The 15,701-nt window shown below is 39.6% G+C and overlaps 2 protein-coding genes across 3 annotated transcripts; one reads left to right on the plus strand and one right to left on the minus strand.

Annotated features, from left to right (window-relative positions):
• Positions 1-141: 141 nt before the first annotated feature.
• Positions 142-3,712, minus strand: LOC6529530 (cytochrome c-1). Of its 2 annotated transcripts, none has more exons than XM_015196624.3 (2): positions 3,578-3,712; positions 142-659 (listed from the first exon to the last, which is right to left on the minus strand). In XM_015196624.3, exon 2 carries the CDS (start codon positions 648-650, stop codon positions 333-335), a length of 318 nt encoding a protein of 105 aa, XP_015052110.1. In that variant the 5' UTR covers positions 651-659; positions 3,578-3,712; the 3' UTR covers positions 142-332. The 2 variants fall into 2 exon arrangements, with proteins under 2 accessions (XP_015052110.1, XP_002090532.1); XM_002090496.4 differs by having other exon boundaries at positions 3,569-3,680.
• A 165-nt stretch (positions 3,713-3,877) lies between these two features.
• On the plus strand, positions 3,878-15,682 carry LOC6529531. Its single transcript, XM_002090497.3, has 2 exons — positions 3,878-4,017; positions 14,179-15,682. Exon 2 carries the CDS (start codon positions 14,276-14,278, stop codon positions 14,444-14,446), a length of 171 nt encoding a protein of 56 aa, XP_002090533.1. The 5' UTR covers positions 3,878-4,017; positions 14,179-14,275; the 3' UTR covers positions 14,447-15,682.
• Positions 15,683-15,701: the final 19 nt, after the last annotated feature.

The following is a 15,701-nucleotide window of genomic DNA, read 5'->3' on the forward strand; positions in this document are numbered from 1 at the left end:
ATGGAAATATTTCATTATTTAACTAGTTTCGCAAATTTATTAACGTTTACTAGCAAGACCATAAAAGCAATTGTGACCAAAGCTAATTGGTATAACACCCTCCTTCACCTGCATGGCGCGCAGTTTGAAGTAAAAAGAGGGTTTTTGGTTTATCAACTTTAATTGGCTAAAGTAGAAGTAAACGTTTTTGAAATGTATTTGAGCTTGGTCATTGCCAATCGAAGTTTAAAAAACCAAGGGCATGCGGCATCTTTTGAAAATGTTCGGCGTATTTCTTTAGAGCAGTGTTCCGGATAGTTTGGTTGCCGATCTTGTTGTTTTGCAGGCAATTCTTACTTGTTTGTCTTGAGAAAGGCAATCAAATCGGCCCGCTCCTCAGCCTTTTTGAGACCTGCGAACACCATCTTCGTTCCAGGAATGTACTTTTTCGGGTCCTTGAGGTACTCGTCTAAATTTCCCTCTGTCCAGGTAACGCCCTTCTTTATGTTGGCATCGGTATACTTGTATCCCGCTGCTGTGCCGCACTTGCGACCCACAATCCCGCCCAGATTTGGGCCCACCTTGTGCTTGCCGCCCACCTCGTAGGTGTGGCACTGGGCGCACTTCTGCACAAAGATCTTCTTGCCGTTCTCCGCATCACCAGCACCCATCTTGGAAGCCTAAAGGACGAATATTAGAATGTATAATTATTTAAATTGATTATAATGGAAATTACTATATAATATCTTTTTGGTTTGCCAATTTCACTGATGGTATAATGAAAAATTGGTTAGGGGTTCCCAAACTTAAAAATGTAGAAATTGGTAACCTCTGTTCTCTGCCATTTTTGGACGACAACCTTGGGGCATGTGTAATGCTTAGATTTTTAAATTCTAGATCAGTATGCATGTTGTTATAGATTACTTTTAAATTTTTTTTTTAACGGGGACTAGAAGAACACCTTAATATTTAAAACACATTTCTTTTGCTGCATCTCCGTTAAAAAAATCAAAAATGTACATTTCCCAACTTTTGTTATTGTATTTTCTATTCATTTAAATATATATTTGTTGTTTTAAGCCATGCTAATATGTATGTATAACAACAAGTAACGTTAAAATGTTAATATAATTAACAATTCAAAAAAAATAGAATCTGTTTCAGTGTCGTGAAAAACCGTTTGAAAAGTGCAAGTCCTGGCCAACAGAGAGAGCGAGAGCGCATCGTTTGGTCACTCTCTTGGCTGCACAGCGGTAGACAGAGACAACTGCTAATGCACGAAAGCAAGACAAAATTGGGTCAGAAAAATAGGAAAAACGAAAATTAAATCAAAATGGGTATTAAATAAAAAGCAAACAAGCATCCCTAGAACTTGGCGGCACTTCTAATGGGAAAAGCAACCGAAAGGTAATTCAATTAGAAGACACATTCAGCTCTGCCACACCGTTCGCCACCCCCTCTCCCCTCGCATTCGCTCACTAGCAGATGCACATGTGCTTTGAACATTTCCTTTCAATTAAAACGCATTTAACGCACTCTCCGCTTCCGCCCCCTGCCTCCCTTTGCCCAACCGTTTTCCTGTGGCAAAAACAGATGCCACCACATAACAAGAAAAACAAAACAGAGCGAAATGAATAACGGGAAAGAGAGAGGGCACCATGGGGGCATACAACGGTCATACAGGGATGATGTTCACTGGACACCTGCCATTTCAAAATTCGTATTTAAAGATCGATGGAAAAAATATTAACTATGTAATCTAAAATTTTTCCAGGATATTTTTTAAAAAGAATATATGTTAAAATTGTGTTAAGCTACATATGTATGTACATCCGTGTTTATCCAAGTAAATGTCACATTCTAAATGTAAGCAATGACATTTTCCAGGCGCCCCTTTACTGGCATAGGTGTACTACCTCTGCATCCCTGTTGGGACATCCTGGTTGTGACCTAACCTAATTGGCAATGGAACCATAATTTACCCGCAGGCAAAACTATCCTGCCTGTTGGCTCGAGTTCCTTTGCCTGACCACTATAAATAAATGGTGCAAGAAATTAAATTACGCTTGAACGGGCCGGCCAAATGTGGGGAAGTGGGAAAGAGAAAGCCTGCGAAAAGGAAGTGGGGTGGGGCTATATTGTTTGCTAGATCTATCGCTGCGGAAGTCCATAAAAAGGTGAGAGGTCCCGGGCAAATTGGGTTAAAAAAGAGTGCTGAAAACAAGAACAAAGGAGCCTGCGAGCTAAAGGATATGCCGATATTGAATTTGCCGTAAGGTGCGGAAATTGTTATGCAAAAATTAAAAGCATATTGCGCATCTGTAAAAATGTATTTAGGAATGTATTATGGTTAATTATGTAGACCAAAATCCTCTTGATTTTGTTGTAACCATGGAAAGTCCACTGCACATAATTAAATTATATTTTTTTCAAGTACCTCAGACTTAACCAGTGGAATTAGAGTTTAGCTTTTGCAACTCCATGCCCACTTCTGCGTCAATATCCTCGGTCAGCGGGTTACCAAGAACAACGCTTTGGCTGTTGCGCAATTTGGCATGACTTTGGGATTCCCGCCGAGCCACACCCCCTCGAAAGCTATACCCATAAAGAACCACCTTCCCCAACCTAAAAAGCAGACATTTCTGGTTTGCCTACTCTGCATGGCAAAAAACCTACATTTCTTTCTTGTTCCCCTTTCTTTTTGATTGGACAGTAATACTTGTACGACATTATGTCAAATATTTATATTAAAGAATATGTTTTATAAATAACTTTACATTAAAGAAAATGGCGGTTAAAAAAATCAGAAAAGTTTTCAGAAATAGAAAATAAGTTAAATATGGTATAGTTTTAGTTATGGATGTACCACTGTTTATGTTACAGCATGTGTTTATACTACGCGCTTTTCACTGCTGTTGCTTCTTCTTCTTCTTTAGGGGCTTTCTTTTGGGGGGTGGTGTGTGGAGGGGCTGAAGAGATGGCTTCTTTTCTAGAACGAGGTCGCTGACTGCCCTTCAACGCTTTCAGCTTTCTGTGCTTGCGGATGCCCGAAAGTTACATAACCCCCCAACTACAACAACACCGCTAGTTGGCTTTGCATTCTATGCTGAGCGAGAGAGAGCGAAAGAGTGGGGCAGAGAGACCAAAAAGAGAGCAGCCCCAACATAAATGACACAGAGAAAGCGCGAGAGTGCTGCAGCTCTGCGTGTGAGAGCAATGATGGAAATGTGTGAATGAAAAATTACTAAAAATGCTTTTTTTTAGACATTTTAGAAGTGTTTTTTGCTCTGACTGCACCGCTGACGTCGCTGCATCAAAATAATTCGCAGTTGGAAAATGCCAATTATTGGCACTGAATTAAAAAAATAATTTGTTTTATTTAATTTTTTTTTAGATCCCCATGGTATGGAAATAGCAATTAACACTTTTATTTCTTAATAAATTGCACGCAACATAGCGGTCAGCAATGTGCCACATAAATTAGTTAGTATCAATTTGATATGTAACGAAATGTAATATTTTCATAAAATTAAGAATGTGCCTTGAATTAACTGCTGTGTAAGGGGCAACAACCATGCAACAAGCTTACCCGACTTACAGCTCTTCTCGCTCTGCAGTTGCTTGTTGCTCGCTCTCTCTCTCTCGCTGGCGCCCTCTCTCAATGAGCGTTGGTTGGGGCAATTGTGGCTGCTGCTCAGCTTGGGGTTTTCATTCAATCAGCTGAGTTCGTCGCGTTCAGTTTTCCCGCTGTCGATTCTGTTCACCGTTGCACCGATCGAATATTACGCGTCTTGCGACTGTGAAGGAACTAAAACGCAATAGTTTTCGAATTGGAAAATATTCCCTAAAACAACAAGACTCGGCGAGAACGGAAAATTTGTTTGCTGCTTGTCACCTTCGAAAGTTATCTGTGTTCTGACCACTGCCACTGCTACATTTTCGAGAGCGTTTCGGTCAGGGCCTACCTAGCTGAATCCAAAAAGGTCAAGAAAGCTACAGGGCAGACAGCAGAAAGGAGCTGCCAACTTGCATATTACGGTAAGTTTGAGGAACCTTTACCAATACCCAGTGTTGTGTAATGCGCCACTCTTTTATGATGCGTGTGTCCTTGCGAAGGCTGCACGTGTCCTTGAAATGCGTCAAGTGGTTCCTGCGAGTCTCTCTTTCTCATCGCTGATTTACTCTCTCTTTCTGTTCTTTTACGCATTTTACGTAATCACGCTTTTGCGTTTTTGTTTTTTATTTCCTTTTTTCCTTCATACGTAAGCCCCAACTCGTTTTTCATTTGGTTTTATGGCCTGCCCCCACTTCTATTTCCACCCTGAGTTCTTTTACATTTCCTTTATAAATTCCGATATGAGCGAGAGCTTTGCGACTAATGTATATACGAGTATAAGTACATAGTTCCTGCCCAGAACCAGATTATCCCATAACGCTCTCGCTTTTTTTTTATCGGTGAAGGACATCTGCATATGCAGAGAATGGGGTCCACATCTTAAAAGGATAATCCCATTTTTTTTATAACTTAATGGTATTCGATTTGCCATTAAATTAACATATTGATTCAGAGAAAATATGTAGTTATAACATACAAATAGATATTTCAAGTAAAGTATTAGGCAAATCTCGGTTTGTTTAGTTCGTTTTACATTTGTTTGCTGGTATGGCGAGATCACAAAGGCAAACGAAATAAATAAGAATTAAATATATATGTATGTACATATGTAGTCGAAATTAAAATCTTCTGGTTAAAACACCTTGTTTATTTTCTACTCATGTATATCAGCTACAAGTGCTTCCCGAATTTATTAATATACAACATATTATGTTATACTGCCATTTCATATTTTCAGTATTTTAAAAGAAACTTTTTTGTAAAAGTTTATTCCAAGAAAATAACCTTCTCGATTGAACTTTAACAACATTTAACAACACTTCTTTCAAAGTAAAAGTTGGCCAAAGTTTTCCATCCCGATGATTGAACATAACCTTTCCTGCGAACTTTGAGAGTGTATCTCATGCGAACTGAACCGCATAATCTTTTATTTTTCTGTTTGGCAGTCATAAAGAATTGGTTCATTCCCTTTTCTGGTGGTAGTTGATTACTTTTGCCCCGTGCATTCGACTCGACGAATAAGTTCACACAAAAAGTTCTCAAAGGCTTCCTCGGCCCCACCTCCGGTTTTTCAATTATGTCACATCATCTGTATTCCACACACCAGCGGAGCCGATGTGCCGCCCCCTTTTTGGCTTCAGTTTATTAATCATTTCTGCCTTTTGTTTATGCCTTGGCATGGCACTCGCATTTTATATAGGCCAATGAGCCGTATGCCTTTTGTTATGAGCCGCAGCTAGTTCACATGGTGTGGTGTTCCAACATCAATTACAGCATAAATGTTGAGGAATTGCTATAATTTAATTAATTTGCTTTGTCCTGCTGGCAGAGACATAAAACTTAATGATTAATATTCATCGTGCGAAGCACTCGAACCCATTGAGTGTAATGAGCCAGCTTTAATGCCCCACCAATTGAACACTTGGGCTTCCACTGTTGGCCACAAAACACATACACACATATGTACATATGTGTATCGAGTACATAACCCATCTACACCATATCAGCTATCCGATGCTCCATGTAGGTCAGCTCTGTTGGTCGTTCACTTCTTATCTATCGTTAAGTGCACTTGGTGTCCCTCAGCCAAAACTATAAGCAACATATGGGGCATGGAACCCCAAAAAAATTATCAATCTTTGGGTCGTTTGTATTGCATTTATAACACTCGGAACTCGGGAAAGCCAGCGCACAAAAAGGAAATCAATATTTGCGCCTAAAATAATAAAGCGAATGGAGGAAAACCAGAACAGCGAAGCAGATTACAAACGTGCATGAGTTTTCCGTAAAGGGACAGTAAATTGGGGCGCACTTGGAGTGTTTGCCAGATAAGCCAAGCCATAACTACCAAACTTCTTTTTCGACTTTCCACCAAGTGTTCTTTGTATTAACGATACTTAAACAAGTGCCATTAGTCACATCAACAAATTTCTTACCTGCTCTCTGAAAATTATAGATATTCCGAAACTGGATTGTCATGCAGAAAAAGTGCTTTAAATAAGTTGAAATAAAAATATATCTCGTTTTGCTTGGTTTATTCTGAGTAATTGTGGAAAATTTTGATAAATGACCGAGACTTTCTGTGAAATTTTAAATGGTGAAAACTATTTTTAGAGCATGTTTACACAAACACTTTTTTGCTTCACATTTAAAATTTGGCGGATGAACAGCAACGTATTTCGGTATAGAAAACTGTGTGCATTGATTTAAATTTTGTATAATTTATTCAGGCTAATTTTTATATTTTGTATTTTCCCACAAATCTGGGACTTAAAACCAACTTCATAAATGGTTTGTAATTACTCCGATTCTCCGGATATGATAAATCCATTGAAAAATCTTTCGCTAACCTTTTTAAGCCAATTCCAATTAAACAATTTTATTGTTAATTTCCCAGTTTAATCAACGTAAATTCAATTAGCCAAAAGCGGAAATGGGCCAACAAACAGAAATAAGCCTTGTCACTCAAACTCCTATGAAAGTTCTCAGTTGGGTTACAGATGAGTATGGTTAGAATGACTTTTCGCCATTGAGTTTGACTGATTGAAATTAGCTGAAAATTAATAGGGAGGCATCAGTCTGGGGCTTACAATGAGCTAAAAAACAATTTCGACAACCAAAAAATACTAAGCCGACAACGATGAATTGCATAAGTTATGTACAACAATTTACAAATACAGAATGGGACGGAAGGACTTGCTGAAAGTTGCACAGCGTGTCAGATGGAAATTGAAAATAGGCAGTCAAAATGAGGAACTCAAGCTTGACAGGAAAATGCGGGCAGACAGGGTGGGCGGAAGTGGGCGTGACTGCCGGTCACGCCAATTAGATTTATTTGAAAATCAATGGGCTGATGCTTGAGCTTGCAGCAGTAAGGTCACAAGAAGGTTGATTCCACATGCAAAAAGCGGGGTCAAACCCGAATGACCCTTTCCCTAAGAGTCCACCCTGCAAAGTGAGAGTGTGTGGTCCTCAATATTTCCACAGCGTCATCTTTCTTTACTTTGTGGCCCCTCGAATTAGAGTTCTGAATTATGCATTGACCACGATTGAAAGTACTTGAGAGGGAAAACCCCCACGTAGGGCTAGAAAACTCATTCCGAGCTGAATTGCTTTGGTCAGCACAGAATGTTTTAAAGTCATCGAAAAGTGGGGCAGTGTGGGTTTGGGAAACTTCTGAAGACGGTGTGTGGTCTTTGACTTAATTGGAAATTTCTGGCAGGGCAAACCTTGAGGTCCAAAACAAAGTTTTCTACAATATATTCGTTATATTATACAAACGTTATATTTACAAACGATACATAAAGTACAAGTACTTATACCATTATCAAATGGTATACAATGGTAAATTACTTAATTTACTGATTCACCAGCACATTGTTTGCATATTTAGGGTATTTCGTATAAATATTTCGCTTTTGCAATCAATTTGTTTTATTTATAATTAGTAAACTTATATTGAATGAAAGCCTTAATGGCTAAAACGAATTTACCAATTGCAAAAGGCTTTCCAATTATTTGAATTTCTAAGCACTTTGCTAGCCCTTGAAGCCACTTTAATTGCAGCTAATCCAGAGTTTATTTGTTTTTTATTCATTCAATGTTGGTTGCCTTCATTTGAATTTTATTGCGACATTTTCTTAAATTTTTCTTAAGTTCATTAATTTATTTAAAATCGTTTAACGAGCAATAAAATAATGTCACCATCAGTGGAGCGATCACGCTCTGCTTATCTATAAATGTCCCCCATCTATGTGGCTCTTGTGAGTCGCATTTCTTATCAGGCGCAGGCAGAAAGATTTTCCCATCATTATGTATACGGTTAGCTCGGTCTTAAAACCATGCTTCAGATCCAACGATCCAACTTCCCCACCGATTTTCCCCTAAGCCAAGTTAACGAGCTGGCCCCAATGGGACTTTGGTTTCAGCTAATGAGCTACTCGCCAAGCTGACCGCGCAATTTCTTTTGGCCAACTTTGAACTTCGAGTAGCCAGTCTCTTTCTTGTCTTTCTTTGACTTTATTTTTGGGTGGCCACATTTGGCTTATTGTTTATTGGCTTTTCCTCCGTCTTCGTCTGGTTCTTCGGTATTTATTATTGTTTACGTTGGCATTTCGTGCGCAATAATGGTATAATATTTGCATTTGTATTGTGTACGTGGCGTATGCGTAATAGTCGTTCCAAAAGAACAGGAAATGGAAGGTGGCCATAGTGGCCACAGTGGCCATTATGGCCATTATTGCCATCGTGATATTGCACATTGCCACCCCTTGTTTCTTTGCACTCGAAATAATTGTTTGTTTGAAAATAGATCTGTATTGTCTGGGAAATGTTGTTTCTATTGGCAAATGTGTGGGATACTACAAAATATAAAGGTGCGATTTCGCAAGGGGTATGTGACTGGTTTGTAAAATGCCATGTGTAAGATTTTAAAAATATTTTAGAAAGACAAACAATCGTGCTGAAAAAATTAGATAAGGCAGTGTAAAAGTCTTGTTCTTTGTCAAAGCTATATAATCTGCTATTCCGATTCCTTGAGATCCAGCCATTCAAAATGCTGTGCTAACCATGAGCCATAGGGCATTGTTTTCCACGGTGATAGGCACTTCAAACGATTTTGAAGCTCCCTAAAGGAACTTGACTTAAGAGCCAACCTAATTTTTGGCCATTGTGTAGGATTTTGTGCGGTGCAGCGTAAAGTTTTTCCCGAACAGCTGACAACTGGTCTTCGGACTGTTGAGGTTGTAGCTATTGCTGGCCTGTGACGTCTAACAATTTTCCATTTAAACGGCATTGTCTGTGATGTTTGGAACTCATTCCAGCTGTTCTCCATTGTCAATTATATTTGTCTTTCTCAGGCTGAGGGGCCATAGCCTCCCACTACCGCTGTTCCTCCGTGTGTTTGTTCTGTGTATCTGATAGATACTTGCAGCATAGCTGCATGTAGCTCGTATTCCTCAGCTAGCCCGCAACATGGCAGTTTTCCTTCTTCTTTTATTTTTCGGTTAATTTACATGACAACACGTTTCGAAAGTCAGTCAACACAGTACAGGAGGTGAAAAGAGATGAGGGACAGTGGTAGTGGCTGGAGTAGCCCACAGAGATGGGACCATTGTAAAGTAACTTGTGGATAGATACATTCGCTTGTAAGTTGCAAGTTAACTAGACTGTTACAATGTCGCAGTTGCATGGAGTGCATGGATAGTACGGGGGAAAGTGGGGAGGAAAACCTAGGGCACTTGCCGCCTTTTTGCGGTTTTTCCCCTTCCCAAAAAAAAAGGCACAGCCCTCTTGCTTGACTGCTCTTCTGGGCCAAAAGACAATGCTCCAACCAGCAGTGGCAGCTTGGTTTTCTCGTCTTACTGTTACTGCAGCCACTGCAATCGGGGAATTAGCATTCTTATAAATATTTATTCAGGTTTTTCCCATCTTCTCTAGTGTGTATCTTTGGCTCTTTGAACTCCCATTATCGGCCAGCTTGTTAGTCTGTGTGTGTTTGTGCGTTGTTAATATTTATGATTTATACGTTTATCTCTTCAATATTGCCTTCTAATTGCCGACTCAAGTTGAACGGGTCCCCAACTTGACTTGTGACCATGTGATGTCATTTGTTTATTGTTTCTAGTTTGTTGTGTGGTGAGATCATGGCGCACCCCAAAAGAAAAGCAGTCTACAGATCTGCCAAAGATTTTGTCATGTAATGATGTTTGAAAAAATAAAGTGGGATCTCTCAAGGTTCTCTATTGTTTGCGCTCATTGAATCAATCGAACGGGTTACAATCAAGCCTAATATGCGTATTGCAGTACGGTCTGACCCAATTAGATATCGTTATCTATTTACTAAGATCTGCTGCTCTAGCTCTCAAAGTCTAGACCATAGCACATAGACCTAACTATCGGTGTCTCAATTTCGCTCAGTCTCTATTTTACAATAGCAGCACACATAGTAACCAGATGCACGGTGAGAAAAATTGTGTGAAGCTACAGCACTCAAAATTATACATATATCATTTACAGATAATGATCCTCTTTGCAAATGCAATGCTTAGCTAGGATGATTTTAAGATTATGACTAGCATTAACTCAACTAATTGCTTCGCTGCGTATAAAATCAAATTCAGAAAATTATTTAAGACTTTTTCGCTCTGTGTAGCTTGTGTGGCACTTGGCAAGTGATATTGAAGCCTCATTAAGACGGATGTCAAAGTGGGCGGATGGGTGAATGGGCGGGGCAGTGGGTCGTTTGGGTGTTTGTTTGTGGAATCTGCGGTCGAGTTGTGCTTGTGTCAGTCAGCGAGGCACTGAAGTGGCACGCGCTTGATAACAACACCAAGCCGAGCTTCCAGTCTCCATGTTTCCCGGCTACATTTCCCGACTCCACGGGACACGCAAACGCCCATTTGAAATGCAATTGAAACCGCCAGAGACAACCAGTGAGTGACAAGACTGCAGATAGCGACAAGCGACAGTGGCTGTGGCTGTGGCTGCGGCTGCAATTGTGATGGCGATAGTAAAACAATGAACAAGTGGGAAAAGTAGGGGCAGTTTCCATTCGGAGCAAGTATCTGGAAATTATCAGGTAAATGCTAGATGTTACACACTTCTAATAGCCACAAGTGCTGGTAAATGGGTCAGATACGTGGGTCTAATGAGCAAAGTGGTAGAACTGTTAGATCTTTAAACTCAACATAGCTACATAGTTTAGTAATGACCAATTCTAGTTCTTGAACTTTATCCATAGGGTTGCAATTCATGTTTTTTATATTAGCTTTTTCCACTCATTTCTACCTTTCTCAGTCCATTTAAATGTCAATAATCCTCGTGTTTGCCCAAATTTAGAAAATTAGGTTAACTAGCGTTATCAACGGCGTTTCAGACATTCAGCTGTCGCTTCCCAACAAATTTCAAATTTCAAATTCCAAATGGCAAACGGCAAATGGCAATGGCAACTGCCTCCGTTGGCTTTCCATCTGCCAACTGTGGGGAAAAACGAGTTGAAATGGAAAATGCATGAAAGGCACAAAAGGCACAAATTGATAATTGAATTTGGCACAGGCTCAAACTGCAACTGCCAGTTATTCTGCTGTTGTTTTGCTGCTAATATTGCACAGCATGCGCCAAGTGGGTCAATGTGAGCCGGGGTGACAAGCAAAATGAAATATACTTATGCACATACAAATGTATGTAGAAAAAAGTAAAAAGCACACATCACATGGCGACATAAAATTGAAGCCAATTAGGAGGAAAATGGAAAACATTTGTCAGACAGCTGGATACAAAGTGTCAAAGGAATGAAGCCAAGGCAAGATGGGAAATCCTAGCAAATCTATCAAGAGTCTCACCGTATTATTAGCTGTTATTCGGCCATTACAGGCCCTAAAATATGTCAAGCTGTCTGCGTGGGTGATAAAACTTCGGCGGAACTCAATGATGGGCCACAAATTACCGAAAAGACAGCGTCGCCATCAAAGATATTCGATTTCCAACACTCGACACTCATAAATTTCACAAAAGCTGGCGCCCAGGATATTGAAATACATGACCCGAGGGGCAGGCACGAAGCCACAAATATTCGTGGATATAACTACTACCTTCAAATCTAAAGTATTGCATGTTCGCACCCATTTCCCCACTTTCTCCCCATCTCCCAGTCGCCTGGGCATTCGGTTAATTTAACGGCAATAAAAACATCACGCATACGCCCCGCGGTGCCGGCAGATCCAATAAAACAACTGCCTTAAAAATGTCATCGATGAGAAGGAGAGATGGATGGATATTCAGTGAGCGATGGTCGCTTGGTAAATGTTCAATCCAATGAAAAGAGGAACTAGACAGTTGCAAATTAAAGAGAAATAGTAACATTTATTTTTTTAATGATTGGTATTAAGTAACTTGATGTAATTTAATAAAATAAGTCTTGCGCTTTAAAAAAAATAGTAACTAAATAATACAACGCTACGTGTTGATTTGAATTATCCAACTTAATTGATGAAGATTTAAAATGAACCAAATATCTTATATCATATTTTATTTTATATATATTTTTACCACTAGTTGTGAAACTGTAAAAGGCATTGAAAGAGTGTGGTCGAAGGGGGAGGGGAAAAAGGGAGGGAGCTGTTATGCATACATATGCATATGTGGGCGAGTTTCGTGTTGGCCCGTTAGCTTTAAGACGCCCACGCCATCACGATCTCTCGCCCCATCCCGCTCTAACTGACACCACAGCAGCTGCATTCGTAGTATTCCGCAGATTAAAATGAAAACGGAAAATATTTCCCATTCCCGAAATGTTTATGTCAAAGCAGCAGAGGCGGAGGTGAAAATGGAGCTGAGGAGGTGGAGGGGCACGCGGCGCAAAATTTGTACATTTCAGGCGAACTGAGATAAGCTCAAATATGTGTATCTCCAACCGAACTGAAAACTATCTGCCTTTCTATTAACGGCACTAAATTTAAACTTTTCTTTTTATTTATTGAATGCCACCACAGTAATTTATAAGATGTGGAATTTAGAGGGCAGGAGTAGTTCGATAATGTGGTAATTATAGGGTGAAACTTAAATAATTGAAATCAGAAAATTCTTTTCCTAAATCTCTATTAATATTTTCTTATTTTAACTTTAAGGGCTTTATCCTATTAGTCCTGCCTCATAATTTTAACAATTGCACGTAATTTTGAAATGCCTTGAAATGATAGTTTGGATTTAAGTACGATTTCGCCCACATGGCCCACTGTACACTCAAATATTCGTTGGCCCGGCTATCTGCATGATCTAAGCATTATAATGAGCCAGGCAAATGCGCAGGCGTATTTTGAGCGCTGACAAGATTGCTTACAAAACACACAAAGTGAAAAAGCATTTGGCAAGAAGCTAGAAGTTAGATGGAAAAGCGATCCCCGAAATACTCGTACAGTGTACAAGGCGGAAAAAACAAAGCAATTTTTTTATGTGTCGCGTGGTCGCGACAAGCTGCTGTCGCAGCTTTTTTTATTGTCCGCCAGATTTATGGAAATAGAAATGTTTTACGACCGGACTGCACTTTTTTCGATTGTCGCCATAGATATGAGCACACACAGAGAAAAGAGAGGGAATTGAAATTAATTTGCTGCCTGAAGGCGGTGGGCGGAAATGGGGGAGGGGTGGAATAGATTGTGCATTGCATAATTGCCAATGACACGGAACACACGCAATCTTTCTCCTACAATTCTATGTAATCTTTTCTGCCAGGCAACATAGACAGGATTTTGTCCAATTAAAGCAGTGTGTCTATGGAGTAGATTTGTATGCTTTTCTTTGATTATACGTAACGAAGCGTTGCGCTTTGTCATTGAAATGCTCTCTGGTGTCTGGCTTTAGCCAGATCTGGAAAAACTGGATGCTACATTTCGATTTGGGCCTCTTTTTGGGCATACCACTCGTGTACATACTTCAGTGCATATGGGCAAGGTCATCGGCTCTGCATGGGTGGGTTGAGCCAATGCCTTTTTGGGCTGGGTGTGTGCACCCATTGGAGCATTTCGATTAGAGCTGCGCACTGCCTTTTTTGTTGCTAAGCAAAACTAGTTCGGCCTAATGGTTGTGCTTAAATGATTGTTTTGGATAAACAAAGAGGGGAGCAGAGAAAGCTCAATTTGTTGGCTTAAGCTGATGGGGGTTAAATAAACTTCATTTCATATTAATCAGTTAGTAGTGGAACACTGGAGTTAGCTGAATGCATAATGCAATATTATCGAATATCCACAACAACCAACTCTGGTCTAAACAGAATGCTAAGAAATTGTAATTGTAATTTCGGGAATTTGTAGTGTAATTTCGGGAATAAGAGCTTTGAATGTGTATTCCTCTTTCACAGAGTCATTCTTCAATTCGCCATCAACCAGCTTTTCGCTGGGGAATTGCAGGATATGGGGGATGTGGGAGAATTGGGGAACTTGGGAGATTTGCTGACTGCTGCTCAAATGTCACGGCTGCCACTCGACAGCTGCCACAAAGAGAATGATACTCTATGCCCTGAGCCATTGACTTGCCACTTTGAATAGCACTCGAAGCTGACTAATGCCTCCTTTCAATTTCCTTTGCAGCCTGTGCGTTTCGTTCGTTCCACGCTTGTGACCCGTAGCCCACGTCCACTTTTGTGGCGTGTGCAATCCAAAAGCCGCCAAGACGACTTACTCGATAATGAAGATGAGCTCGCCCAGGATCATGCAGCAGAAACGGAGCAGCAAGTCCTCCAACTCGTCGCGGGTCTCCATGACCACCTCGACGGCGGAGGAGAATCTCATAGAATCGAAGCTCTTCAGCTGGATGCGTCTATTCCGGTTCGCCTCGCTGCTCTGCCGCGCCGAGTAACGGAGCTGGTCCCTGAGATCGAGATTCCCCTGAGATCCTTTCCTCTTCCCAAGAGAAAATATAAACAACAAATTTTAAGATATGTAAATGCATATGTCAGATACTCGAACTAGTTGCCGCTTTTCAGTCAAGTTTTCCTATATATAATGAGACACCAACAGAAACACCAAACTATTGTCACCTTAATTTTTCCAGCAATGTAGAGAATAAGTATTACAAAATGAGTAAACAGAGATACCATGTTAAGTTTAAACTGAAAAGCTAGAAATATCAACCCCTGGGAATCCAATGTTTAATTTACGGTCCTTTTTGGGAAATCGAAAACCATTTCGTTCAGTTAGCTCTTCACAATTAAGTCAATTTTTAGTGTAAATTCCGTGACAACGGAATTTCTCGCGCCTTTCGTACCTTTTGTATTGTAATAAGTCAACAAGAAGATAAGACACCTACAAATTGCAAACTACAAGCAAATAAATATTAAATCATAATCAACTTATTGCGTTTATTCGGGTTTATTAGAGTTTAAGTTTCGAGAACAGCCGACTACAACACGAGGTATATATATTTTTGTAATTACAACACTGTTTTGCGAGTCACAAAAGAAAATACATAAATGGAACTTCAAGAGAAACGTTTATGCAAGGCTATTAAATAGATAAATACTTAATATACATATATTAACTAAAGAAGCGAACAAAAATGCAGTACTAACAATTACAATACAATGTATACATACATGTAGAGGAATATATTTACACATCAACACTCGAATCGGAGTCTATGCAAATGCGCTTATCCAATAAATATTAACACTAATTCACAATAGTTATCCAAGCCCAGCAATATGAGAAGTGCATTTAACCCAAAGAAGTTGCCAAACGACAGCAATTGTTTTTAATACATTAGCCATGCAAAATCACAATAATGAAAACGGTATCTTTATTTCTGTACAACCTCAGAACGTACCATACATCAATAAAATAACTACGACAAAAAAGAACAGAAAAAGTTATCAGAGATTTTCGGAATTCAATTTTACTTATTAATTAGTTAGTAAGCAAGAATGCAACCCTGCAAAATGAACATAACGGTAATAACGGTAGTAACGGTAAATGCCAATACAAAACTGTACTAGAACATAGCAATATCACTGCAGCAGATTTTGGTTGAGAAAAATGCAATAAATCGATATCGGTCAATAAATAAAGTCTTTAAGCTGTTGAGTGTTCAATGTAACATAGGCATTTATTTTGCT

This window comes from Drosophila yakuba, chromosome 2R, assembly GCF_016746365.2.
Source record: "Drosophila yakuba strain Tai18E2 chromosome 2R, Prin_Dyak_Tai18E2_2.1, whole genome shotgun sequence".
Lineage (NCBI taxonomy): Eukaryota > Metazoa > Arthropoda > Insecta > Diptera > Drosophilidae > Drosophila > Drosophila yakuba.

Excerpts from the sequence above, each read along its gene's own strand:
- LOC6529530 (XM_015196624.3), bottom strand. The coding sequence starts at position 650 with ATGGGTGCTGGTGATGCGGAGAACGGCAAGAAGATCTTTGTGCAGAAG.
- LOC6529531 (XM_002090497.3), top strand. The coding sequence starts at position 14,276 with ATGAAGATGAGCTCGCCCAGGATCATGCAGCAGAAACGGAGCAGCAAG.